General features: G+C 42.3%; 1 protein-coding gene across 8 annotated transcripts in view; it reads right to left on the bottom strand.

Annotated features, from left to right (window-relative positions):
- The window catches only part of cald1a (caldesmon 1a), a 54,546-nt gene that overhangs the window by 15,693 nt on the left and 12,017 nt on the right, over nt 1-26,836 (bottom strand). For 3 of the 8 annotated variants that reach the window (XR_013845461.1, XM_080051195.1, XM_080051197.1), the window contains exons 2-7: nt 14,611-14,696; nt 5,620-5,760; nt 1,948-2,350; nt 1,536-1,568; nt 1,197-1,430; nt 25-119 (exon numbers count right to left, since the gene is read on the bottom strand). Coding sequence is in view for 7 of the 8 variants with exons in the window: in XM_080051195.1 (XP_079907321.1) it covers nt 25-119; nt 1,197-1,430; nt 1,536-1,568; nt 1,948-2,350; nt 5,620-5,760; nt 14,611-14,687 (983 nt within the window). In the remaining variant the exon portion in view is untranslated. Of the gene's footprint in view, nt 1-24; nt 120-1,196; nt 1,431-1,535; nt 1,569-1,947; nt 2,351-5,619; nt 5,761-14,610; nt 14,697-15,762; nt 15,892-26,836 lie in introns of those variants that run through there. The other 5 variants (XM_080051198.1, XM_080051199.1, XM_080051196.1 and 2 more) reach the window with 4 other exon arrangements.

Raw genomic sequence — 26,836 nt, 5'->3', positions numbered from 1 at the left:
GTTGCCGTGTCAGTCAGCGTGTACCTGAGGGTCCTCTCAGGTTTCCTGTGCTGAGCTGCCTCCGTGTGCATCCCTCCATTCTGCTTCCTCTCCTCCCTGGCCCCGCCTCTCTCATTAGCCTGCACACAAACAACCAATGGGGCAAAAGGTGAAACACTGAACAGAGATGTGATTGGTGGGTGGGCAGAGTGAAGGGGGCGGAGTCTGTCACGTGGCGTCAAATGACAAAGAGAACGGGAGCACACACCCCACAAGCAAAATGACACAGGAAATCACACAACACAATTCACACAGCGTCCACTCCAGAATTACCACTGAGACGGGATTATCTAACAGGTGATCACCATGGGAGTGTCTCCAGCTGTATTGTCTCTGTGTCTTACTGTTAACCTTCATCTAAAATTTAAATGTTGTGAGTCAAAGCCTAATATGTACGCCGCCAATCAAGCTTTTAAAGCAACATGAAGCCTGTACATTTGCCTAACTGTTGATGCTATCTAGCACAGTCTATACATTTTTTAAGACAAGGGTGGACCTTTTCAACACACCTATCTGTAATAGAGCACTCATTGAGACTCTAAGAACATCATTCCCATTCGACTTTTTTGTTTTCTCATTTTATATTCCATATTGAGCCACAAAATCCTGGTGTAATACAGTTTACTGGAAGTGTGTATACCCATGATCCTATTTTCAATGATCTGCAAAGACTCTTATTATCTTAAATGACATTATATTCCTCTGCTACAGGGAGTTTTCCGGAGTGGACTCAGCATAAGTGTTACTGCTCTAATAGCAGAGGTGGAAGACATGCAGAAAAAAAACTGTGACCACTCTGTGAAGCATAGCCTTAACCTCATTAAAAAAAATCCCACCGCATGGCTGCAACCGCACCTCGTAAAAAAAAAAAATAGAAAAAAAAAACGCAGGCTCAGTTACCATCAGTTTTGCAAATGGTGCATAGCCACACTGTGACGACGTGAGGTGTCTGGGTAATTTCAGCGCCCAGGCTCCGGCGTGAATCACAAAGTCAACAAGACAGCCCCTTATTAAGCGATTTTTCAGTGGTTTCGTCAGCTCATTTCTGTTTTACTTATCTCCTCGAAGATCCATCCCCCCCGACACTGAAATTACCCAGAGATTTTCTTTCCGTGCTGTGCATCACACCTCTACTGAAAGCCTTACCACATGTATACCTCATTATGGTCTGAGTGCAGTATCTCAGATACCTCATTGTCCTCTTCACTGTCATTTCTGAGTGTCATAGACTTGTTCTCTGATGAATAATCTACATCATAATCCTCCTCAGGTACCTCTCCAGATTCCTCTGATGCTACTGCTGCAATCTCGTCAGCCTCTGAATAGGTTGAATTGGCTTGGTTTGAACTCTCGCTGACTACTGAATGTGTTTCTTCTTCCTTAGCGAGTTCCTACGACAAAAGGGTTTATAGCAATTTTTCTTTGAAAGGAAAGATAAATGAAGTGACTCATCGCGAAAGATGTGCAACACAAAGTCAATAAATCAACGACCATACCTTGTTTTGATTATTAGGTTCTTCGGTGGATTCCTACAGAAACAAGCATCACATTTATTTGATTTGCATGAGACGAAAATATAATGCGCTTTCTATCTATCTATGTATTTGTGTTTTTATGTTGTTTACACTTCAGGATGCCTATTGACAGCAGGCGAAGGGCCAGCTTGTGAAAACTAGCTTGGGTGCATTTATGTTTTTTTCTTCTCTAAAGACGGTTTATTAATGTACACTGTCCCCTTGAAGAATTTTGAATTAATTTGGCGGGACTGTCGGCTACAAGAGATTCAAAAAGAATGGTGTGGATCGATGTAACTGAGGTGCCTTGCTGCATTGTACTGTTTTGTTTTTGTTTGTTTATATTAAAAATGCCCCCCTCTTCCAAAAAAAAAAAAAAAAAAACGCGACTCACCATTTCTCTCATGTAAGACCTTCTGGGTTTTTCCTCCTCCTCCTCCTCCACTTCCACTTCCTGCTCCTCTACTTCCTCCTCTGCTTCCTCTTGGGCCTGTGGAGCTTCCTCTTCCTCTTGCTCTCTTCTCCTGGAGCCATACATGCTCTTCTCCTCTTCCTCCTCGTTGTCGCGGTTACGGCCCCGGCGCCAGGAGGAAGGCCTCTCCTCCTCTTCTGCGTCCTCGTTGTTGTTGTTGTTGTTTTTCTCCGTGGCGACGGCGGTGCTGTCCAGCTCCCTCTGTCTCTCCTGCGCCTCCTGCATGCGCCTCAGCCGTCTCTCCTCGCGCTTGGCCATGCGCTCCTGCAGGGCCTGGTCCTCGTCTTCGCCTCCGCCGCAAGAACTGCTCACAGCGTCTGACACACTGCGAGAGAGAGAGAGAGAGAGAGAGAGAGAGAGAGAGAGAGAGAGAGAGAGAGAGAGAGAAGGGAGACAGACATTTCACTGTGCGCTCCATTGTAAATGAGGAAGAGGCCTTGAGGTCAGTACCAAGGACGTCAAACGTGTGCAGTTAAACTGACAGCATAACACCTCCTGTCAACCATTGAGATGCCCTTGATTTAAAGGTCACCTATTAAGAAAAACACACTTTTTTATCATGGTTTTTCAACATTAATAAAGGCCCCCGTTGTGACTAGAGACTCCCAAAGTGTGACAAAAAAACAACCCTCTCTCTTTTTCTCCACCTGTTGCAAAAACCCCAGTCAGATTTCTCTTTCCCTTCATGAGGTGCTGGGCCCCCCAACCCATTACCAACCGAACTTAGCACCACCTGTGATAAGCCACACCACCCAGAAATCACCACAAATTAGGCTGAAAAGAGGAGATTCAGCAATGGCACTGTGAGAAATATATAAAGGGGTTGTTTGTACACCATGAAAACAGTTTCTAGAAAAAGCCCAAACTACAATTTTGAACCTGAAAATTTGCATAATATGTGACCTTTAAGGTTCATACCCCCAATACTTTTTTAGTGCTTGAGTGGTTATAGACTAAGGCTATGTTCTACTAAAGCAGTTTTCCGGTTGAACTTATCAGCTTGGTGCTCAAAACAAGGACAAGGCAGAGAAGCAAAAGATATTATAACAAGTGCTCAATTGAGTCACTTGGGAAATGAAAGACAAAATACCCCAAAACTTGACATAAGCACCTGCTCAGTAAGGCTTCTTCTTGAAATTTGTTCTGGAACTGATCAAACAGACTTACTTTGGCCTGACCTTGATACTAACAAAAGGTGCTAAAAGAGCATGAGGTCTTAACAAAAACCTTCTCTGCCGTTGCACCGAAAACCTAAACTCTGTGAAAGGAAATCAAAGTTTACAGAGAGTGACCGCCCCACTGTTTTACAGCTCTGCAGCCAGTATGTGGGGAATGCTGACTATTGGCTGTATTGACAGGTCTTTGCCACAGACATGCTTTCAAATAAACCACTGGTCAGGCCTTTAAAACAAACAGAAAATCAGTAAATTCCTCTCGGATTCAAGGTTAGGGATTTTCCATCCTTGACTCAATAGCTCTTTTGTATACACACCCTCACATATCAGCTCTACCTATGTACTACAATGTAAACAAGACCCAGAGTCTAAAGCCCGTGCTAACACCTCTGTGAGGCTGGCACAGTGATGGTTGAGCCAATGTTTAACATGCTGATGTTTAGTGGATATAATGTTCACCACCTTCACCATCATGCTAATGTCAGCATGCTAACATCTGCAGTGAACATAAAGTGCAGGCGTGGCCGAATTTAGGATTTTCCTTACTTTGCAAGTATTCTGGTCATAAAACAAAAGGTTAGACTAAAGTAGAGCTGATGACAAGCCAGAGGTTCACCCAAAGTCATTACAGAATATGAACATGGTAGCACTAGAGGAAAAGACAGGGAATCACCATAGTCATTAGAATACATCCATTTGGGAACACGAATATCTGTACAAAATGTCATGATAATTCAGCCAATAGTTATAGCCACATATGGCAAATGGATTTATATAGCGCTTTTCCCTGTTTTTTCACAGACCCAAAGCGCTTTACATTGCTTTGTACACATTCACCCAATCACAAACATTCATACACCGATAGCAGCAGCTACCATGCAGGGTGCAAGCTAATTATCAGCAGAAATGTAGGGTTCAGTGTCTTGCCCAGGGACACTTTGACACGTGGCGGGGAGACGGGGGATCGAACCACGGACCCTGTAAGCCAGTGGACGACCGCCCTATCCACTCGTATCACACCCGCCCACACATATATAAGTATGGACCAAAGTGTTTTACTGACTGACTAAATAGCTAAAAGAAATATGTATTAATTATTAACAACTCTTTCAAGCCCACCAAGTCGCATCTGTACATCCATCCACCTCGCCCCCACCACATAGCATGACTCATGATATTTGGACCTAAAAGTCTGGCAAACATTATCCTAGCATCCGCACAATCGACAATGGCCACTCAACACCAGGTCCTGTCCCAGCATCCTCCTGCACAATCCCCCTGTTGTTTGGACGGGCCCCGGATGTATCTCTGAGCTCATAGAGAGGAAACATTCACCGCCACAAAGCACAGTCTGTGTCCGCTGGAACGTCAGAGCAACCCACCACTTCCACTGTGGCCAACACGATTGATCTCACAGCCTCAAACTGCATAGAAAATGGATAATTTAGGCCCTGTTAGTTCCTATGGCAGTTCTGATGGATAGGTGCGAGAGAATGTGTGGGTTGTCATATTGACAGCTGGGACTGGGAAGAAAGAAAGCAGAGTTTGGCTCTTTCTTGCACGGGTTGAATTGAATGTATTAAATGATGCAAAAAGAAAAAAAAGCCACTTCACAGAATTTCATCATTTATTCCCTGATGACAGCATTTCAATATTATGTCAGCCGAGCAGCCATAACTATGCACAACAGGCCTGTCAACCCCTTCGGATTTCTCAACATGTTGAAGTGGTGTAGGCCTACATTGGGATGTAGTGAGAGCGGTACTTTGTTTCTAAAGATTTTGGATGCCCAGCTTACCAGCAAACAAGTGTTAATTCCAATGCCAAGGAGCACATCGTTAACTTATTTTTTGGGGGTGGGGGGGACTTACTTTGTTGTTGTATCCCCCATTGTGTGGAAGCCTTTACTTGATACTATCAAATTGTAATGGTATTAATGTTAGCATCTCTCCGGCTCTTTATTAGATTTGGGGGTTAGTCCCTAAAGGCTTTTTGTCTTACAACGTTAAAAGCAAAAATACACACTGTTTTAAGAAACTAGGAAAAACAAAACATTTAAGCTAAGCAGTCAAACAGGGTTCCATTAGAATTTATTTTGAAAGATATAGCCACTGAGTGCATTTGTTAAAGCCCTTTTAAACATGTAGCCTACTTATTTTATTTGTACAAGAAGAATACAGTTCCAATCTAGAAATGATAGGGACCGATTGTTCCGCAGTAAAGGGACTCTCCAATTGATTATTAATTCATATAATGGTTACAAACAGAATAATATGACAAGTGTTCCTCTCTTTTTATTCCCATTGCATGGTTGTTCTTTTGCCCTCCACCAAAAGAATTCGGAGAAAAGCAATCAGCCAATGACAGTGTATTTGTGGCAGTACATGACCTTTATCACTGTATATTGTGTGTGTTTTACCTGTGGCTGTTGGTCAAGCCCAGGCCGTCAGTCTGTCTGCTGCCGGGCTCCTCACTCTCCCTTTTTCTCAACAACTCCTGGCGCTCCCTGCGTCTTCTCTCGCGGGCTGCCTCCTCCTCGTCATCATTTTCCCTGGTCATCCTAAATGTGAGACCAAATAGAGAGAGAGAGAGAGAGAGAGAGAGAGAGAGAGAGAGAGAGAGAGAGAGAGAGAGAGAGAGAGAGAGAGAGAGAGAGAAAGGGTCAGGAGACAAATAGACACAATTTTCTTCTTTCCCCCTCCTTTACTTTTAACCCTATCATCTCCTTCTCACTTTTCCTCAATTGAGCTTCACAGTTTGAAACTTCAAAGTGAACAATCTTTTCAATTGGACCGTAATCATTGCAGTGACCGAACCTGAAGGATTTGTCTAGAGTGTTTTTTTTTTCTTTCTTCTTTTTCTTCTTCCCTCTTTCTCCCATTAAGCTGACCCGCTGTCAGCTGTGCAACAACCAATACTCCTTATCGTGTGCTGCAGTTTTCACGAGCTGATAAAAAGACTCAGCCCGGAGTCATTGGCTGAGGATAAGAGAGAGCCCAGAGAAACAAGGCTTGTGTCGGTCTGGTCACTGTTGGAACAGGCAGTGTGTTTTGCGTGCACTTTAAAAATAACCACAGGCCATAAAAGTTGAATTTATTTCTACAAGGAATTTAATAGCGTATTAAATCTAGAAATGACATTTTTCTTGTGTTAACAAACTGAAGTAAAAAAATAAATCCCTTAGTAATTTGTGCTGACTAGCCAAGCGTGGAGATAGATTTTTACATTTTTTAAAGTTGCTAATTCTTTTTTTGATAACCTTTGAGACACAAGCAGGTTTGCTGAGACACACATATTCAACACAAATATCACCTTCCTAGTTAAATTAGTTTGACATATATTCAGGAATATTCTTTTTTAAGTTTGAAGATTGACACCACCACAATCTGTAGGCTACTTTAATATGAAGCTACAGATGGGCTAGCTTAGCGAACCAGAGCACCGAGATTGGAAGCAGAGGGAAACAGCTAACTAGGGCTTTGACCAATATTAAAAACAAATATGCACACCTGCACCTCTTAAACTAAAAAATGAACAAGTCATATTTTGTTTTTTTGTTTTAATTTGACAGAGCAAGGCTGTTATGGGTCCATGTTTGCTAGTCATTAGGCTACGCAAAGTTTAGCTAACCGGCTGCTAGCTGTAGCTGCATATTTTGTTTAAGATATAAAAGGTCTTCTCATCTAATTCTCAGCAATAATATTAAAAGGTGTTTATTCTGAGTACGCTGACAAAATCTCTTAAAGCTGGGGTATATGATTTCTGATTGGTCAAAGTTAACATGAGCTGTACACTTTGACCAAATCAGAGTGAGGCTCCGATTCTCTGTTCTTATTGGCTGTTGGGACTGTCCATTCACTTTGGCACGACTTTGTTGGTGAAGAGCGTGTCAGGGAGGGACCATAGGGGAGGGACCAAAGAGAACGAAGAGAAAGAAGTGGAGCGGTTGAGGTATTTGGATTCAAATCTCTATCCCAACTGCCATTTTCTCTCCAAATCCTCCACCCCAGCTTTAATGCTAACTATAGGTGAAAAAATATGGCTTCTTGTATTTCACTTATTCTAATAAAAATCTTGACACAAGCTCAGTATTTCTGATAGACCCATGACACAAATCACTTTTCCTGTTCATTTTTTTTACAACCTAAGAAAACATGAGTGTATGTAGACTAGGCTGATGCCTGATTAGAAGAAATATTAACGCTTGAATAATATAACATTTTAAAACGTAACTAGTTCAAATCTTAAATGTCATTAATTGTTTTAAAAATGATTTTCATGATTTGAGAACTGCCTGCAACAACATAACAATGCCAAGATCTACACCCAAGACAAAGCAGAATCCAAAGCAGACATGCAGTGGATAATGCATGTCTTTAATAAAATGCAGAGGTTTAAGTGAAGGGTGCGGCAGCGTGCAATCATCAACACAACTCCATTGTTCATAATCGAGTTGGCTAGGGAGCTACTGTATATTTATGTGCTTGAATTTGATTGAAAGCAAGTCGAGGCCTTTCTCTGGGGCTGGTCCAAAGTCAGCCTGGGAAAGGCAGGAAATCTAACTGAAATAGAAGAAGACATCTTTAGGGATAGAGGTTACACCCAATGAGTAGGCCTACAGCATATTAGAAGCTATGTTTCCAAATGAAGGCAGGATGGATATTCAAGAGTGCAATACCTTTCTATCAAATCAGCCCCATCAGTTCACCAAACGGCTGCCTTCCTAGCCACCTGACATCCATGCACTAAGCTCCATGCTTGATCTGTGTTGCCTGGACCGACCTTTACGCTCCCCCTGCTAACCACATGCCTAGCTACCTAACATCACAGCATCCCAGCCTTTGAGGTGGGCCGGCGATGCGTGCTATTACATGTTAATTGCAACATGTGTGGTGAGCCGAGCTAAAGCAGCTTGGGTTTATGTTAGGTTTTTACAGCTTGCGAACAACAGTTTCCTTCTTTCTTTCCTTCCCCTCTCCGCCATTCCCCTCCTGATTCATTCTCTCAGATGAATCTGTTAACGCCCAAGCCGGACCTTTGGGTCATCATTGACATCAGGCAATGCTTAACACGTGTGCACATGTGAGTGTGTGTGTGTGTGTGTGTTTCAGATAAACCAGCATCTATAAAGAGTAAGAAATTGCTATAATACATTAATTAAAACTCTTTTCATCCTTAAAGGCAGCCTATCAGCTTGTTATGAACGCCAGCGTCAGCAGACTCACTCTGCAAACATTAGCCACAATGAACTACTGGTCATACCAGACCAATTAAAACAAAAGAAACTTTGGATATTGAAGGGAGCAAGGGTGTGTTTTGTTGCTTAGATTTCAACTTTTCATTCCTAAGGAATGGGTTTTTTTCTTCTTTGTAAAGTCTCACTTTTTTTCCCCTTCAATTTTCTACAAACCATTTTTTCCCCCCAGTTGAATTCATATTCCAGTTGAATTCATAATCGAGTTCCCAATGCAGCGGCAAGTATATCAACTCTTATTTCAAATGCCATGGAGAGAGTAATATGTTGTTTCTGTGAAAACAACCGCCTTAACTCCCGGAGGACTGCGCCATCCCAGAAACAGCACCGAATGTCATGAGAAAGACAAAACGACGACAGCTAAATATGGAACAAAAGAGTTTGCGGCAACGGCGACGGGCGACAGTCTCAGGGTTAAAGATTCCTGAGGAGGAGAGAGAGAGAGAGAGAAGAACAAACTCCTAAAAGCTGAATTAGCATTCCTGTCAATCACAGCCTTGGCTAGAGCCGCATACACAACCAAAAGCCCTGATTTAATATCCCTCTCCTTTACCTAGGCCCCAAACTCTATCAGCATACTGACATAGAAATATGGAGAGAGGTGAAAAGGGGGAAGAGGGGAGAAGGAGTGGGGGGACGGGGACATATGGAAAGAAAAAAAAGTAAGAGAAAAAAGAAAAGAGCGAGGGAAATGGAGGGTGAGGAGTGGGAAATGAAAAATAGGACAGGAAAGGGCGTGCGCGATAATGGAAAAAGGAGTAATCGTCAGATTTTATCACAGACGACACCTTTTCCTGTACAGTGTGATGTGCAACCACAGTGACAGACTCCAGGTGTGTGTCTGTCAGAATATACAGTAGTATGCAACATATATGCTTTGTTCCTTCAGTGTGCCAAGTACACTATGTAGCAAAAGTGTCACACGTGGCTTGCTTTGATGCACCTGCAAGGGAAACTCTTCTTACACATGCATAAATTCTTAATCCACCCCCCCCCCTCCCATAACAAAGTAAAGCTGATTTAAGCAGTATTCTGTATTCACAAAGGAAAAAATTGTCTGGGGTGCGTGGATAGCACAGACACACAAAACATGGCCATGAGCGAGCCTATTAGGGAGAAATATGTCCAAATATTTTCTTTGCAGCGAAATATCTCAGAAATGTCAGCGAAAACAATTTGGGAGAAGCCCATGAGAAAAGACTTCTTCACCCCTCCTCGAGAAGAGGGGGAGAGAGAGAGAGGTACTGGGGAGGGAGGGAGGAAAGTACAGAGGGAGATAGAAAAGAAAAGCTGCTGTGAACGGAGGGGAGGGGAGCGAGAGAGGGCGGGGGCTTCGGCTTGCGCTGTCAGAAATGCTGACCCATTCCCACGCTGGCCTCTCTGGACTATTTCCCTTTCCGTATACTGCCGGCCCAAAGAACCGCAACGTACCCCAGTCTGTCTCTCTCTCTCCCCCCCTCCTCCCTGCTCTAGGCTGGGCCGCCTCCAAGAATACACAACGTTAGCCCCAGTGGTAGAACTCCCCTCTTTATTCAGATGACTGTATAGCATGTATGTTAATCATAGATATAAAAAACTGTACACTACTTTTTATGGGTGACTTCATGATCTGAAGAGAACATGTCGCTGTGTATGGCTGTGGGAGTGTGTACATTTTTACATTCAAGTCCTTGTGGCAGAGTGGCATCTGTATCAATTTCCAGGTACAATCCTAAAAAAAACATTTTTGGTGGACAAATTATTTGAATTATATGAAAGTAAATGTTCCTATATATTGTAGATGTGTAAATGTGTTTTTTTTTAATTTTCTGTTAGCTGGCTCTATTCCAGTTCTAAGCCGATGTGGTAGGTTAGAAGTGGGACGTACGTGGCTCAAACCTCTCCCTCCCTATCTCTATGTCTTCAGCTGTATCTCCCTCTATCCGTCTTCCTTTCAGAACCAGAGTTTTTTTTACGAAGCGTGCCGGCCTGGGTCATGTTTGGAACGGTCCATTCACCCATAGGGGGGCGGCGGAGGGGGATTTGGTTTGGCATGGCTCATTCACGGAGGATGGGTGTTATTTCCTCGGCCCCTTCCTGGTCTCTCAGTTGGGAGGGGCCCGGCCAGGCTCTCATGTCAAGAACGAAGAGGAGAGAGAGAGAGGGAGAGAGAGAGAGAGAGAGAGAGAGAGAGAGAGAGAGAAGAAGAAGAAGAATTGGAGCGGGGGAGGTAGATACTGAATGTGAATTTTTGAAAATGGAAGAACAAGAATCAAAAGAGAAGATGAGGAGGACTGGAAAGGGATGGGATGCAGAGAAAGCAGGAAGTAACAAGGAGAAGACGGACAGTGACCCCCAGGGGAAATGTAGAAGAAAAAGAAGGAGGAGGAAACGGGGAGGCATAACGAATGAGAAGGAGGAGGAGGAGGAGGAGGAGGAGGAGGAGACAGTGGGAAATGGCAGAAATAACATTTCCCAAAAAGGACATCAAAAGAAGAAATCCAATAGACTTTCTCCAACGTCAACATTGCACATTTCGCAAAGCCTTAAGTAAGTTACATTGAACCTTAAAGGAGCAGTTCCACATACAAGGCAAGATACTTATTGGCATTCTGATGCAGAGTTAATAGAAAAGACTGATATCTGAGATCTCATGTCTGTGTGCAATAAATATGAAGCTATTGCCAAGGGTTTAAAACAAACAAACAAACAATCCGAATGTAGAAAAGGTTGTGGTTCTATACTGGGGGTCATGTGTGGGACTATTTTCCTTGGCCCGGCGCTGTGACTAGAGTGGTATTAAATCTTCTTATCTTACTCACAGCAAGAGCATTTCCCCAAAAATTTGGAACTATTCCTTTAACTGTCTGACTCCCCATTGCGGGGCTAGTAGAAAATATGTGCAATGTGTATATATATATTCTAAGCTGGGAACGGTAAACTGTTGCATATTTGTAGTGTGAACTGGGCGTACTATCACAGTTACAACAAAAAAAGCCTATTTTAAGCAGAGGAAGTTTGCCCCCTTCCCTGGTCACCGAATTCCACATCCATATGTTCTCCCTCAGAAGAAAAAAAAAATCAGTCGAGACATTCCTATGCGACCGTGTTTTATTTAACAGAAACGTACTACGAGCACGGCTAGGGGAACAAAAGAGCATGAGAGAGTGCGAGAAACCTCAGCAGAGCAGGAAACTATGTGTGTGCGGCTTCACTGAATGGAACTTAAAGGTGAATTGAAGCCCACTGCGCACCTCTATGTCAACAATCATTTTTCTCACAACTATAACTGACCCTGATGTAAGACAGAACAGGGAAGGCTTGGCTGTTTTCCACACACACACACACACACACACACACACACACACACACACACACACACACACGCTCAGGCACGCACACGCACACACTAGTAAAAGTGAATGGAGCTTGTCAAACCTTCATCACCCAAGGCTGATCCAAACACACATCAACACAAGTGCACACTAAAGCAAACACGTGCACACTTAACTGAATGCACGCGCCCATCCTCTGCCCCGTTCATATACAGTACACACATACACTAACATGCACATGCTAAGCACATGCATGCCCTATCATCAGTACTATAAGGCCATGCAATACACACATGCAAAACATTTTTAAATCTCCCACACGCACAGACAATCTCACTGTCCCAGCATGTAGGAAACAGCTCGCAGAGACCTGGCCAGTAAACACTTATAATAGCCAGGAATTTGGCTTTCCTAAAGCCGTTATTATATGGCCCCCACACTCTCCCGGCTAGCGCTCTCTCTGTCTTCTCACAAGGGTTCTTCAGTGATGGTTGAATGGAAGAGCGCCAATGAGACAACATGTGGTTTTGACTAGTTTAACCAAGCGGGGCATGTAAATATTGATTGTTTCAATCCATTGGCAGAAATGGAAACAATGTAGAGATGTAATCTTTTATCAATAACAGGAGCGGCGCGTCGCCTGCCAGCTGAAATTATTGCTGCCCCGACCAAATAAACAGTCACGAGCAAATCTCCCCATGGAGCTCGAAAAATGGGGAACGTCGAAAAGGCGCTTAACAACTCGCGCTCCTTTTCGTCCTTGGTTCATCTCCATGTCCGTCAGTCGGCTCGTCTTAAGTCCACGCTGCCACATTCCATCTTCTCCATGTAACATAAACACTCCCAAAAACGACAAAAATCATTTGAGCAGCAGGAGGTTTATGGGGGAGGTATTTATGCCATGAAACATTAACAACGGCATTAACCTTCATTTCAATCAGCTATTTAGGGCGCATCTGGGGAAATGAGGCATACCATTCCAAAAGAGGTAAAAACCAGAAGATGCCAAGAAGCAGAACAATGCAGAACTGTAGCACAAAATAGGGAGGATCTCTACATAACAATGAAACCAAAAAATGACCATCGGGTTACAATGGTCGTAGATAGCAACGGAAGAAGTACGCTTTAATTTGTTTACCACACTTTCAGATGATAGCAATAATGATATGAGTTGAATACATATCAGTTAATCTCATCAAATGGTTATTAAAGCTGCACTAAACTCTTTTTGCTTATTGTTTTGGTTTGCTGGCCTCTATACTGCAAACTCAACAATCTTGTATTGTAGCCAGAGCAGAAAAAGTTCTGATGAACCCACTGAGAGGTCCTGCCAAGTACCAAGTGACAGGCAGACAAAGTTAGCAACCAGTGCTAACACATTGCCATGTCAACTTTACTTTACAAGGTGACAAAACTGTATGTCCTTGTTGTGTTTTAAGCTTGTTCCGCTGAGTGGCCAAAAAAATAAAAATAAATACAGCTTTAATAAAAATTGTGACCAAACTACGTACTACTACTTTATGGCAACACTGTTTAAAAAAACCCATAAACATTCAGTATATTCTGTATTTCGGTTTTAATAGGCTGACATACTGTTTAAGCTGACACTGCATATCCCCGACAATATATTTAAATATTTATAATTCATTTTGTATATAATATCATGTAGATTAATTGGTCCAGCTCTAATCACTAGACAAAATAAGAAAATTACAATTCAAAATAAACTAAGCACCTTCCTAACAGCACACGCAAGCTGACAGGCACTTTATTTTCAACGTCTCTGGATGAATGACCTGACCCTGAATTTTATTACCTAGTATACTGTATGTCCTTCACTGTTTTGGATGATCTGCAGTTTTTTGCTGACTGCATCTTCGTTTTTTACAGAATAACACTATTTTACCTTGAGCAAAGGGCCTTTTTTCTTTACTTAAGGTAAAATGCTACTCACGTATTCTTTGTGTCATAAAAAAGAATTATCCGAGAGAAACATCTATGCATTAAGCAGTGCTCAGACCTATGTCTGCTTGTTTTTCATCGGTGACGGAGTAGCTGGCTCTAATAAAAAGTCTTTTCACAGATACATCAAAGAGGCAAGTGACCTTGGCCAGTATCTGCATTCACATCAACCTCATCCTTAATTGGAGGGGGCCGCAGCTCAAGATGAAGAGACTTTAGTTTAAAAAGAGCCCAATGAAATGCCTCCTTGGCACGCTATGTATCAAGTTCTTACAATAAAAGCCCTCTTTTCTTACTATTTCTGATTACCACACTTGGCGTGTTACCATTCAATCAATTTACTGAGACGGACTTTGGTTTAATCAATTCCTTCCATTGACTCAAAGAGGGTTCACGAGGCCACAGTATCTGGGAGAGAAAATTGGAAAGCGGGAGGGCGGGCATGATTGAACATTCCCACTTAAAGGTCATCACGTGGCTTATCAGATTTCTTATCAAGCCCTTTTTCTCCCCTTCAAGCCCGGGCTGGGGGAAGCCAATATTTGCTGAGCGCCGGCGTTCTTAAAGACCTAGAGGAGGGGTCTGAGTCATTAAAGCAGTCTCCCTCCTGCTCCAACTTGGCATGGACATCAGAGGAGGTTGCGTTGTGAATCGACATATACAGAGCTCTGTTATACAACACAGGCTGCTCCCTCAGCTTCGCTCAACCTGAGCAGCTTTACGGTCGTATGCCTGTGGTTGCAACTACAGGGGAATCCATTGCGAAGGGGCTGACTTTTTGAACCGTTTTCTGCTTTTGCAAGGGGAAAAAAAATATGGAAAATCCTTGAGTGTTAATCTGCAGACACGAATGAAAAGACAACCAAACAGGGGGCATTACCGTTCGGCCTCCAGGCGCATCTCCTCCCGTTTCTGCCTTCTCAGCTCCCGGCGTTGCTCAAAGTCCATTTCCTCCATGCTTGTGCCCTGCAGGGATGACATCATCATACACAGACATGTTAATTCACTTGCTTTCGGAAAGGAAATGAGGGACGACAGTGGAAATGATGCATTTAAGCGTTTCAAGGGAGGGAGAGGGCAGGAAAAACAGGCCAGCAGTCAAATAAAGCTTTAGAATATAGTAATAGCCATCACAATTCGGTATTAAGTTAGAATGTTTAGGATTTTCATGTAATTAAACCCTGTTTCTTGATGCTGGATTAACAGGAAATTAGGCATTTTTATTTATTTTTTTATCTCTGATGCATCAAATTAAAAACATCTAAATGGCTTTTATTGTGATGAAGCCACAGGAAACACGACACATTTGTCCTTTTGCGGTTATTGCTAAAAGTGACTGCTCCTCCAAAAAACTGTGTCCCTAAAACAAAGATGGTCCTTTTGGGCATTGTTTGGAATAGACTTTCAGCCATTTCTAATACACAATCTTCAACTTTACATCTTGTTGTACATTCCATCCTCCTACACACAGCACTGACTAGAAGTTTGCGGTCGTATCTGTGTGTGTGTGTGTGTGTGTGTGTGTGTATACAAGCGCCAGTCTTAGGTGACAAAAGCCTGGCTGAGATGTACAGTGAAAAAAAACCCCAGAGGAACGAGGCTGAAAATCAGAGAAAGAATAGCAAAACAGAGAGAGACAGAACGAAAGAGAGGAAGGAGAAGCCAACGGGGGACTTTATAACTCAGTCAGTTAGGAACAACTCTAGCTAAAAATACCCCAACCAGGGTACACGGCCGGCTGTGCTGTGAGGACCGAGACCACCCAGGAGCTACTCTGAGCCTCACATCATACATCTACCATCCACAGCGCTACACCCACCGGCAAACATTTACTGTACGCCGGAGCAAAGTCAACAGATGAAAGCTGAACAGAAAAAAAGGTGCACGCACCATAGCGCTTACTAAAGTCATATTTAAATACCTCTAGTCTTTGTGGGTGAAACAACGTGAATAGGAAAAAACGACTGTGGCAGAAAAAAAAGGATGCTGTAGTGCAGCATAGGACAAAAAGGAAGAACTACGATTGTCATACCTTGAATTAGCCTTCAAAACAATGTGTTTTTCCTTCACACCATTCCAGCCTTTTCACAATGCCTTTCTCCAACAAGCAGAGACACACAATGCAACAAGGTCTGGTAATAGAATAGTCTCCCTCAGTCCGGCCTCAGCTGACAGAAAAAGGCTAAAGGCTGCTTGTTCCTTCCCTCCCTTCTAGATGTCCCACCCTCCATCCCTTTAGTGACCTCCTTCCTTTCCTCCCTCCCTCCCTCTCTCACCATATCTCTGCTGCTAGCTTTTTCCTGTGTTGTTTACCCACATGTCAGAGCTTGGCTAAACTCTGTTCCCTAGGACATGACTCGGCTCTCGAACGCAGCTTCCTGTGTGCTATAAGCGTATTTTCTGACTGCCTTTTTTTCCTTTTGCCCGCAGTCTCATACTTAGAGTTGGGAGGCCAAAAAAGGGCCCCAGCTAAGACTCTTAGACATCTGTAGATATGCATGCAAGCAAGCAAGCAATGGAGGTGCATTTGTGTGCATGCATTAACACTCCTGAGCATACCAATGAGCACACACAGATGTTCGCATGAACAGGAGAAAAAGGCACAGAGGAGCAGAGAAATGCAAAAGAGAAACCATGACTCCAAAGGGATCTCTTCTTCTAACCTCTTCCACCCTCTTCTACTGCATCTCACCCCCCCCCCCCCCTTTTCTGGAGCCCATACAGTCAACAAAGGCCTGGTCTCCCCCCCTTGCTATTACACTGTGAAAACTTTGGTGACTTGGTAGGAGGGAGAGATATTTCAAATACCGCAAGAATTCACTCTCTGTGTCTTAAGATGCAAGCCTAGTGTCATTTGGGAAATGGGTTTTTGTGCAACTTGCACTTGGATGCGGGGCTATTCATAAGACCGTAATTAAGACAAACTGAGAGCAATAACCAAAACCGACAAGGCCCCCTCCGAAACATCACCCAGTCTAATCACATACTTCCTAGAACCAGCGATGCCAAAAGGAGACAAAGTTATTAGTGAACGCATAAGCAAGGAAAGCGCACACTCTTCTTTGCTATTGTAGCAAATAAGGCATGATTTATGTGTACAGCGTTTTCATTAAGTGTTCAGTTTTTGAAAAAAAAAAAAAAAAAAAGGGAGTTATAAATCATTTCAAAACAAGTCATTTACTATAGGGAAATTAAAATGAGAGGAGGTTTGTCGACAAAATGATCACAGCGTGGACCGTGCACTCACCAAGATCCAACAGTAATAAAACTGAGACGATTATATTTCTCAATATGATATACGATGCATTAATAGGGGGCTGTTCAAATAAATGCAAGACTGAACGTGGTACAGTCACATTGTCCTGCCCTTTTTGTGTGCATATCACCGAAGGGACCACCCACACTTTGCAAAAGCCAATGGAGGCATTTCGGGAAAAAAAGACGGCATTCCATAAAATTGAGCATCCTGGAGTCACTAAGTTTCTGACATTTTTCAGACTTTCAAAAAACATCAGCCCATCTTTAGCCTGTCCCCTTTAAAACCTCTTCCCCCTTACATGGCTGTTATCTGTCTATTTATTCCACAATCTATCTTTGAAACCTGGCTGCATCCATTCAACCATCTCACCCACCCTCTTCCTTATTCATTCCGTCTCTCTCTTTTCTCTCACCCCGTCTGCCCCAACCCTCTACAATGGCTATAATGACACATTTACCAGTCAAATTACTACCTGTCGAGACTGCCAGGCCCTGGCACAGAAAAAAACCCAGCGGATAAGTGCCAGCCTCTTAAAAAAGCCTTGCAAGCCAAGTTGATATTATCCTGACAGCCCCTGGGATTACACCACCTCGTAATGCCCCCATCTTCTCAGAAAGTCTTGAGTTAAAAGGCATCAAAACAATGGGCCCCTATTGGCCAAACGAGGCACCGAAAGTAGATGGAGCAGCAGTCTGGGAGTGAAGATGAAGAATAAGTATGGGCCAAAAGCAGCAGCACATCTATTTTTGGATTTGGTGAAATGTTCCTAGCACTAGGGCTTAGTATACTGTGAGAAGAGAAGAAGACTGCAGCTTTTTTTGTTTTTGTCATATTTGTAACCGTGATACCCGGAGCGACTATCCCCCCTCGCAACCTTTAGAAAAACAACATTAATCTCCACATTATGTTTATGGAGCTATGCAAGGAATGCTCCTATTTAACCCTCTGATTTTAGCAGAGGGGACTTGAAAGCGCCTCCAAATGACTCATTCACATACCAGTAAAAAAAAAAAAAAAGTAAAGCTCCTTTGGATCTTTTTTTCCCCGTGCAGTCAGAGAACCGTTTGTTTGTCTAATAAAGATAATTAACAAGATAAACAAGTAAAAACTAGCTAGGCGTAAGTGATGTGCTTGCCAGCTGTGAGGTTGACAAATAAAGCAACAATAATGGAGACTTGTTGCTGCTGGATAAAAGGCTGAAACAGTCAAACACACATACGATGCTCACATAACCTTCCATTTACTTCAATCAAAAAGTTGGAACATGTTGTATTTTTGTTTAAAAAAAGGCAATTGTCATTGTCTTTTATGGACTAGCAGCAACATTGTCCCACACGTAAATTAGCTTACTTATCCTCAATTCAATTGTTAACACGCTAACATGCTAGCAGCTCAGGAAAGCGAGGCTGTGCTTTGAGTTAAATGCTAACATCATCATGCTCACAATGACAATGTCAACATGCTAATGTTTAGCAGGTAAAATGTTTACCTTGTGTTAGTTATTTTGGCATGTAAGCACGCTAACATTGGCTAATTAGCGCTGAAAAAGTTGCGGGGAATGTAAAAGAACATTAAAGCAAACATGTGCTTTCCTCGTACACACTGTTCCCTGCAGTGAAGAGAGAAGTTCAATGTCAAACAGCTACAGAGTCGCAGCTGTGCAGGTGTCCAGGTGAGGAGAGGAATTCAAGTCATCTGGAATGTGAAAGCAACACTGGCACAAAGCCTGGCCTTTCACTCTTCGCATCAATGGAAGAAAATATTTTGTCCACCTGCTACAGTGGCTGGTATGTCGGAGAACTCATGAACCACTTCCACTCTTCCACTGGCCACATGCCGATCGTTTTTTTTTTTTTTTTGGAAGTAGGATATGAAACACTTAGGAGACCAAGACACAGGAGACATATTCAAGTGCTGTAAAACATGCTCTGACTGTTGTAAAATGAGTACATAAAAAATGTCAAATATTACAGGGATAATAATGAATAGGGTTTATATAATAATGGGAAATCATGGACTATATAGTCCCTTTGGGGGCTATCGTGTGAAAAGAAGCCTCTGCTAATAGTCACCCTAGCTCAAAAGGTTCTGTGTGGTGTTTTCTTGGAAAAAGCTATGTCAACCCTGAGAACAAACAAATGCGTTCAATGCATTTCCTGCTTCAAAGCAGATTATTTTTGCATTGTTCATCTATTTTTGCTAGCTCTGCCATTTAAAAAAAGCTGAATAAAAGGTATATCTGTTGGCTTAAACTTCCGACTGCAAACAATGTACTATTTTTTAATTTTTTTAATTATTTAGTTTTTAAACCACAAAGACTTAATATATAACATTTCTAAGAGTGTGTCTGATAAGAAATTGAATGTAAAGTCAATGGCACTAAGTCAGGGAGAGAGATGCTAATGCTAATTTTTTGAGAGGGAATAAGTGTAATTGGAATGAACTCATTAGGCTACAACAAGAACAGCTATGATGCACATTTTTCCTCCCGCTGAAAGGTGTAGTTTTGCACTGGATCCATATTTGGAGATACTTAGAGCACGTAGGAGTTAACTGACACAACAGGAAATGAACAGCTACACCCTGACATGCTCCCCCATTTGCATGTATAGCTTAGAAAAAACCTACTGTAAATTGTCCATTTATGGGAGCCGTGGATCGGATGCGACCTCAGATGATGAACACACTTATTTTTGCCAAACGAGAAGAGAAAACGAGGGAGGCAGAGGTCTATTGGGTTCAGTCTAAACTAAGATATATTTGCAAGTATTTTGGCAAAGTAAAAATGAATATTTCATGATTATTTTATCACACATATTAAGCTGATGCAGTAAAACTTGGAGGAAGAGAGGAATAAAGAGAGAGGGAGAGAGAGCGAGCGAAAGGGATACTGCATGCTTGTAGGCAGTGCACACCAACAGCTGTTTTGGCCGAGGCCCTGGGGACAGTTTGAGTTAGTTAAACCTAACGTTTTCTGCAGGGGCGAGGAGTCTCCTGAGAGTAGTCCGGCAGGGCGTTTAAAGTATGTTAAGCCTGTATGCGAGGGTGTGTGCATCACGATAAACAACAGTATCAAACACATAACAAGTTTCTATGGGTGTATTTATATACAAATGTGTGACTGCAGATACAGTATGTACAGAGGAAGTACATATGGTTCCATCATGCTGCTTCTTTTTTTTTCTGTGCGAGTGCAATGCTTTTACAACTGTAATGCTTGAAGTACGTACAGAGCGTTTATGGCACAGTAAATGTACGTGCAATGTGTGATATCCATCACCGCCATCAGTGCTGTGTTTGGAAAGCTGGCTGTGTGGTTGTGGTTTCTCTCTCTCCGTGCTATGCGTCTCCTCTCACACAGCCAGGGCCTCGGCAAGAATTAACACGGTTGCAGTCCCGGGGTGATGCGGAGCGGAGCGGCTGTGGATGAGCGTTCAACAAATTCACTGGAGGTTTTTTAGGCACACCGTCCCGAGGCCAAGAATTTCTCTCGTTCTTTCCATCTCCACTTCACATCCCCCTCTCATCTTCATCTGTCAACTAGAGCCTCCTCCTCCCTTGCCTGCCTTTCACAGCCTTATTCGACACATTTGTAAACTTCCATTCTCAACCGATAACGTATTGGTATTTAAATAGACTCTCATGAATCACCAGATATCGATTGATATTGAGCTAGACTGAATGGATAGTAATGCCAACAAACAATCGAGAAGTAAACGTGAGGATGCATTTTGCGTTCGAGCCCACAGAAACTATGTGAATAAAGACAAGGTTTGTTCGAGTCTGTAAAAGTATTATATTGTATTATAAAATTCTCAGATCAGGCATTTCGTAGGCTACACTTTTGTGATACTATTTGACATTTGATATTATCTTTGAGTAGGCCTATATCAAATGTACTGTTATATTAACTGTAACTATGGGTTACTTAATATGACAATCTGAATAGAATCCTCACCAATATTGTAAAAAAGGGCAGATAATACTGTTATTACATTTTTTTAAACTGTCAAATATTTGTATTGGTAGATGATTGAAAAAATCCTTAATGGCACTTTCCTATGGGGTTTATTGCTCTTTTCTCACTCTCTATCACTCTATCTCCTCTTGGACCACAAAGCAGCAGTTTAACCAACAGCTGCAGGCTAATGTGTCCGCTACAATATGAGACAGGGCTCAAGAGTTGAACGGCTATGAATTAAGTTTTTTCGTACTTGGTCTAATTTTTATAGGATTTACCCACGCCCAAGCAGCCAAGCTTTTTTTTTTTTCTATGTTTGTCTATGTCTCTACATCTGCATTACTACAGTGTTAATATCAACCACGATAGCTTCTGTTGTCACTAGTCGTGGTCCTCAGCTGGGACCATATATTCTAGGCAACGTATGAGATGGCCAAGTGCATCAGACCTCAAGCTTGAATCTCAATACCATCTGCTTTCCACTCACACTCTATCTCCTCCAAAGCAAATTTTTTGAAAGTGTGGCTTTGGCTCGAATGACCAAAAAAATGTCTCTGAGCATGAGCAGAAGGTATTCATAGGCAAAAAACCTGAGGAGCTAATGCCACTGTGGCAAGTGAAATGCGGCGGGATATACGGGCTGATGGTTTTGAGGGTTAGGGCAAAGAAATGGGCTGGTGTCCTCAAAATGCCTCAGACGCATTGTCATCAATGACTTCAGATCTGACGAATCCGACACGATCCACCCTCCTCAAATCGCCCTACAGCCTTCTCTGTGCTGACTTTAGCTGTCCGATAGACGAGGAAACAGCAGAGGGGAAAGATTCACAACTGTCTAGATGAAAGACCTGAAGGTTTAAGATGTTAAGTTTCCATTTGTTGAAAAAAAAGGAGACTCCTGCATTCCCAGACAATGGTTCACATTCCACAACACGTATATGTGCACTGTGAATCACACACAACTGAGACAGACTGACTGAGATTTGTCAGTGTTCACACACACACACACACACACACACACACACACACACACACACACACAGCCATAAAAAATCTCAATGGAAAAACTTGCATTATATTTCAAAGGGTGCTAGCAGGAGGCTAGGCTGAGCACTGCTGCAATTAACCGAAATTAACTGAATTTATCACAGTTTGTGACCCGACAGACTTAATTCATAACCAGACTAGCAATTAAACAGCATAAAACAGTTGCTTACTGAATTTATGCTTTAACAAGTATTAAAGCTCCTGAATATTCTAAGCATTCCTCTATACAGCATTAAGTATTCATGATCTAATGAGCCGCAATTAGTAAAAATAGAAAGAAAAAAGCCTGAGTTAGTATAAGTTAATATTTCAGTTTTAACACTCAAAACAGATCATCCCCATATCTGTAACATATGTTGACTAAAATATAGCAAAACTCCGATTGATGCAGAGCAATATGCAGTGACATAACCTTATTGCCTTCAAACCTATCAGAAAAAGCCGAACCTAAAACACAAATACAGACACCTAAAGAACATTTTTAAGTTGTTTGACCCATCACTCATCCTATGAGGCCCATTGAGAACCTCTGGTTACTTACTTATGGGGCTGTATTTTATTGTTGTTGTAGTTTCGGGCATTGCACTCACACAGTTAAATTTTGAGATTTGGGAATGTGATAATCAACAGGGCAAACAAACCCTCAGGTTAGCTAGAATTATTTGACAGGGAAAACAAAGGCCTACTGTGAACTTGTCAACCATATGCCAATAGCAGTCACGGTGTAACAGTAGCACATTTGAAGAGAACAGTCGTAAAGTCATCAAAATGCCTTGTAAGTGTAAGTTATACAGTGATATCTAGCAAATGGACCAATTAAGAAAACCCCCACAATGTGAATTGAGCAAGTACATGCTTTATTGCCAGTGAATTCAACTATTGATCTGAGGTTGTGTTTTTTCCTTGCTTAAAATGTTGAACTGGTTCAACTTTTGACCCACTGTACTTGCCATAGTTTTGCACACAGTTTCCCTGTGCAATGAAAGACTATTAGCAACATATTGGGTGCATTCAGTTTTACCTCCAAATAAAGTGGTTTAGATAATCTGGCTCGGCCTCTTGGCTTGTTCACCACCAGTCTGGCCTTCTGACGGCTTGCCTCTCTTGCTCTATCAGACTTTATTGTACTGCTTTCTCCACGTTCTCCTGATCTAAGTAATTACTTATCACAGCCAATAAAGAATAATGGCCCTGGACTACGAAACACAACACCCTTACAAACGGGAATGATCCTAAAAAAGAAATGTGTATGAGCTATAACTCTCATGGCACTCTCTCAAAAAGCATGTTGTGATATGGTCTCACGATAATAAATAGCATTTGTTGCAAACTCTCAAACAGACAAATCTCTTTTGGAAAGCAAAGCTGTATAGTTCCAAACTTTCTGAACTGTGTTGCATTGCCCTGACAAAAACAAATTACTCCCTATGTAGCATTCAAGAATCCTATGTTTTATTTTCCGCTGTCAGTGAGATAACCTCGCCAAACTTTGAGCACGCTGTCATCTGTCGTATATTTAGACTATGACTCACAGTTCTTTTAATACTTTTCTCATCCTCCCTGTCCCACACACACGGGGATTCTCACCGCTCATCACGTTAGATCTCTGAAGGTATCCTGACCTTTCCCCTTTCTGTGGAGAGAGAGAGAGAGAGAGAGAGAGAGAGAGAGAGCTGAGAACACCTGCGCTTCACAAGCCAGCGTTCCCCCTTAAGGCCCAGGTTTTGTTTATGTGTCCTTAAACCTCACGCCTGAAGCTAAGTCACACTTAAATTGCAATAAAAACATTACCCCAACAGGCCATATCCATCATCGGAATCTCACAACCTTTCGACAGCCTTTAGCACACACATATGCTCACTTTTAAACACACCCTCGGTATTCTCCTTTTGTGGTAAATCTAAACTAAATCCAGCCACAGCGATTTTTCAAAATCTGACTTCAAGCGCTACAAAAGTTAAGTGATGAAAGGAGATGATAAATTCTTATTTGTCAGCTGCTGATCCAATTTACCAAAGTAAATTACTGCCGGAGAGGAGTTGATGTAGCAGTCGGGAGGAAAAAGAAGGGTTATAAAACAAAGCCTTACTTTTTAAATGCTGGTTTTAAGAGGGAAATTTGCATTAGATTAGCAGATTCCTGCTGCCCGAATCATAAATAATACTGTAAAAAAGGCAACTTCTTTCGTCAAAGTGGAGCAAGAGCCAACAAGATTCTCTTCCAGTCTTAGGCTTTTAAAAGACTTGTGTCCCTCTTAAAAGTGCACTTTCAGATGCTGCACCCACAATCAGGCAGAATTGGAGAAAAGGCATTCCAAAAAGTACAAATCCCACACAAAATAGGGATGTTTGTACGGCATCAAAAGGCTACTGCTCACTGGCAGTGCTCCATATGACCAAATATGGAAGGAAAAAATGCTGCCTTTTCCCGTAACCAAACTGGGAAAAAGAAGAAAAAAAAGAGTGGGGGAAGGGGGGGCGTTCTTGCATGCTGTGTGCACAGTGAGATAGAGCTCTCACACTATACACAGTGGCCACAGAGTTGGCTCCCTCTCAAAACAGCTTGACTGATAGTGATGTAGGACCTGTCGTGACATCTCAGCGAACACACATACACACGCACACACACGCAAAGAAACATGCACACCTGCGCGACTCAGGAGTCATGAAAGACAGGCACACCGATCTTTTCACTATGCTGACATCTCATTTTTTAAACACACACAAAGGCTTTCTTCACTTTCACATATGAGCTCTATGCTGGAGTCTCTGCAGTGCACTTGGAGTCGGAGCCCCTGGAAGGGAACATTCCTCTTGGTGAAAAAGCAGACGCCACAGTCCTGCACTCAAGTTAGAAACAGTTTGTTTATTTGACCCCCCCACACACACACACACTATATGTAGCGGCTCTGACATTCTCCTGCCACTGCCGTGCTGCAAAAAGAGGGCAAAAAAAAGTCTATGAGGTTATGTCATTTAAAAGAAAATCTTATCAAATTATCTGGGACATTTTTTTGGAGCGAGTGTGAACAGCCAGCGATAGAGGAAAACTACTGGGTGATGAAAAACGAAGTAATAAAATAAAAAGACTTGTGCTCCTGTTTTTGCAAAACTTTCCAGCTTCAAAAGTCGCTGAAGCTTTTTGTAGAATCTTAAAGGAATAGTTCACATTTTGGGAAATGTGTTTATTCCCTTATCTTATGAAAGTTTGAAGCCCGCGGTCGTTCTCTGCATGTCACTCCCCTCTCTGCCCCATTTCAACTCTGTCTCTACACTATCAATAAAGCATAAAGAAATGCCAAAGAACATCCAAAATGTCCAATAATCTCAACAAATATGCACTCCTACACTTGATGTGTGTGGTATTGACAGTCTGCTGTGTCATTCCACAAAGACATTACAAGACAAGCCTTCATCTTCAGGAACACAATGTTGGAACAGACATGATGCCTAAAGAAACAAGGCTGCATCAAAACTACAATGTAATAACATCAAACAAACCAGGACTAATGAATAAATAAATGCAAGTTTTCCGCTTCATTCTCCTGTCATAACAAGCTATGATGAATACACAAAAGGACAACATCATTGAGTGAGTGTCTCTGTACCTTAGGGCGCACGGAGACGACTTTTAAGTCTTATAAATAGGATCGTAAATAAGTAATGACAGACAGATGCTGAACGAAGCCAAAGACAAAGGAGGTGATAGTAATCCCGATGTACCGGAGGGAGAAAAATCAATCTTAATAGGTCATTTAAGGCCCTTGGAAACCCTCTTGTACCATTGGCAAAGGATCCGTCTCATTTTAAGCAGCAAATACCATTTGTTGACTGCACACTAGAACATGTGACTTGTCATGAATCCCTTCCTCATCCTTTCTCTCGGACAAGTTCCAAGGGGAAACGCAGCCTCCCATTCTTCCTTCAGGACAGCCTGTCTTGACACCTGCCTTCTGTCAGAGTAAATGAGGCCCGGGCAGGAGTCTGTGTCTCCTCAACAGGACATTAATCTACTACTAGTGAGCTGACCAAGGAGACTAGTGGAACCAGAGTGCTGATATATGGTGGGTTTTAGTCTAAGAGCACTGCTACTGCCGACACCGCAGTAGAGAACAGTTTATCCAGCTGATGGCAATACAGTCCAAAACGAACGGAAAAGGGATAAGAGCAGGAGGGAACAGAACAGAAAATTACCTCCACCACGATTAGAAACCCTGCTTTCTTTCAGATACGCGAGGAGAAGTTCAGCTGTGGTGCAACACCAGAAATTGAAAGATCACAGTTTTCAATCACAGCAAAAAATCTTGTGTGTGTGTGTGTGTGTGTGTCTGAGAGGCCCTCGGGCAAGATCCCTAACTTGTTATTTTTTTTTTAATAAGTGTAAGTCACTTGGGATACACGCCAAAGCTCAATGACTAAAATGTAAAAGTATAGCTGATTAGCATGATCCACAGCAGCCCCACAGCCTCTTGTATAAGGGGCAGTAATATGACATGCTGGAAACATTAAGTGGAACATAAAAATGTATTTCTCATAAACCTTGAGAGGTTCCCGATGTGTTTCTCTAACGCAAAAAAAAAATGGAAAGAAAATGGATCTGCTGAACATTTGTGACATGCCTCCCATAAAAGCCACGTTTCGGTCTTGGTGGGCGGGTGGCTCTCCGTGGCCGGACAGAAATTACACTTTTGTGAAAGAATGAGAGAAAATCGGAAGGATAGACGAAAAAAATATATATAAATGACAGAATGATTTATGTGGCTGGCTCAAAACCGCACAAAGAGCGAGCGTCTTCCCATCATACCTTACATGGATACATACATGAGGTTAGAATGAGGCT

The sequence above is a fragment of the Ammodytes marinus genome, assembly GCF_949987685.1.
Source record: "Ammodytes marinus genome assembly, chromosome: 22".
NCBI lineage: Eukaryota > Metazoa > Chordata > Actinopteri > Uranoscopiformes > Ammodytidae > Ammodytes > Ammodytes marinus.
The sequence above is the reverse complement of the archived record's forward strand: the minus strand, read 5'-3'. Positions and strand labels throughout refer to the sequence as shown.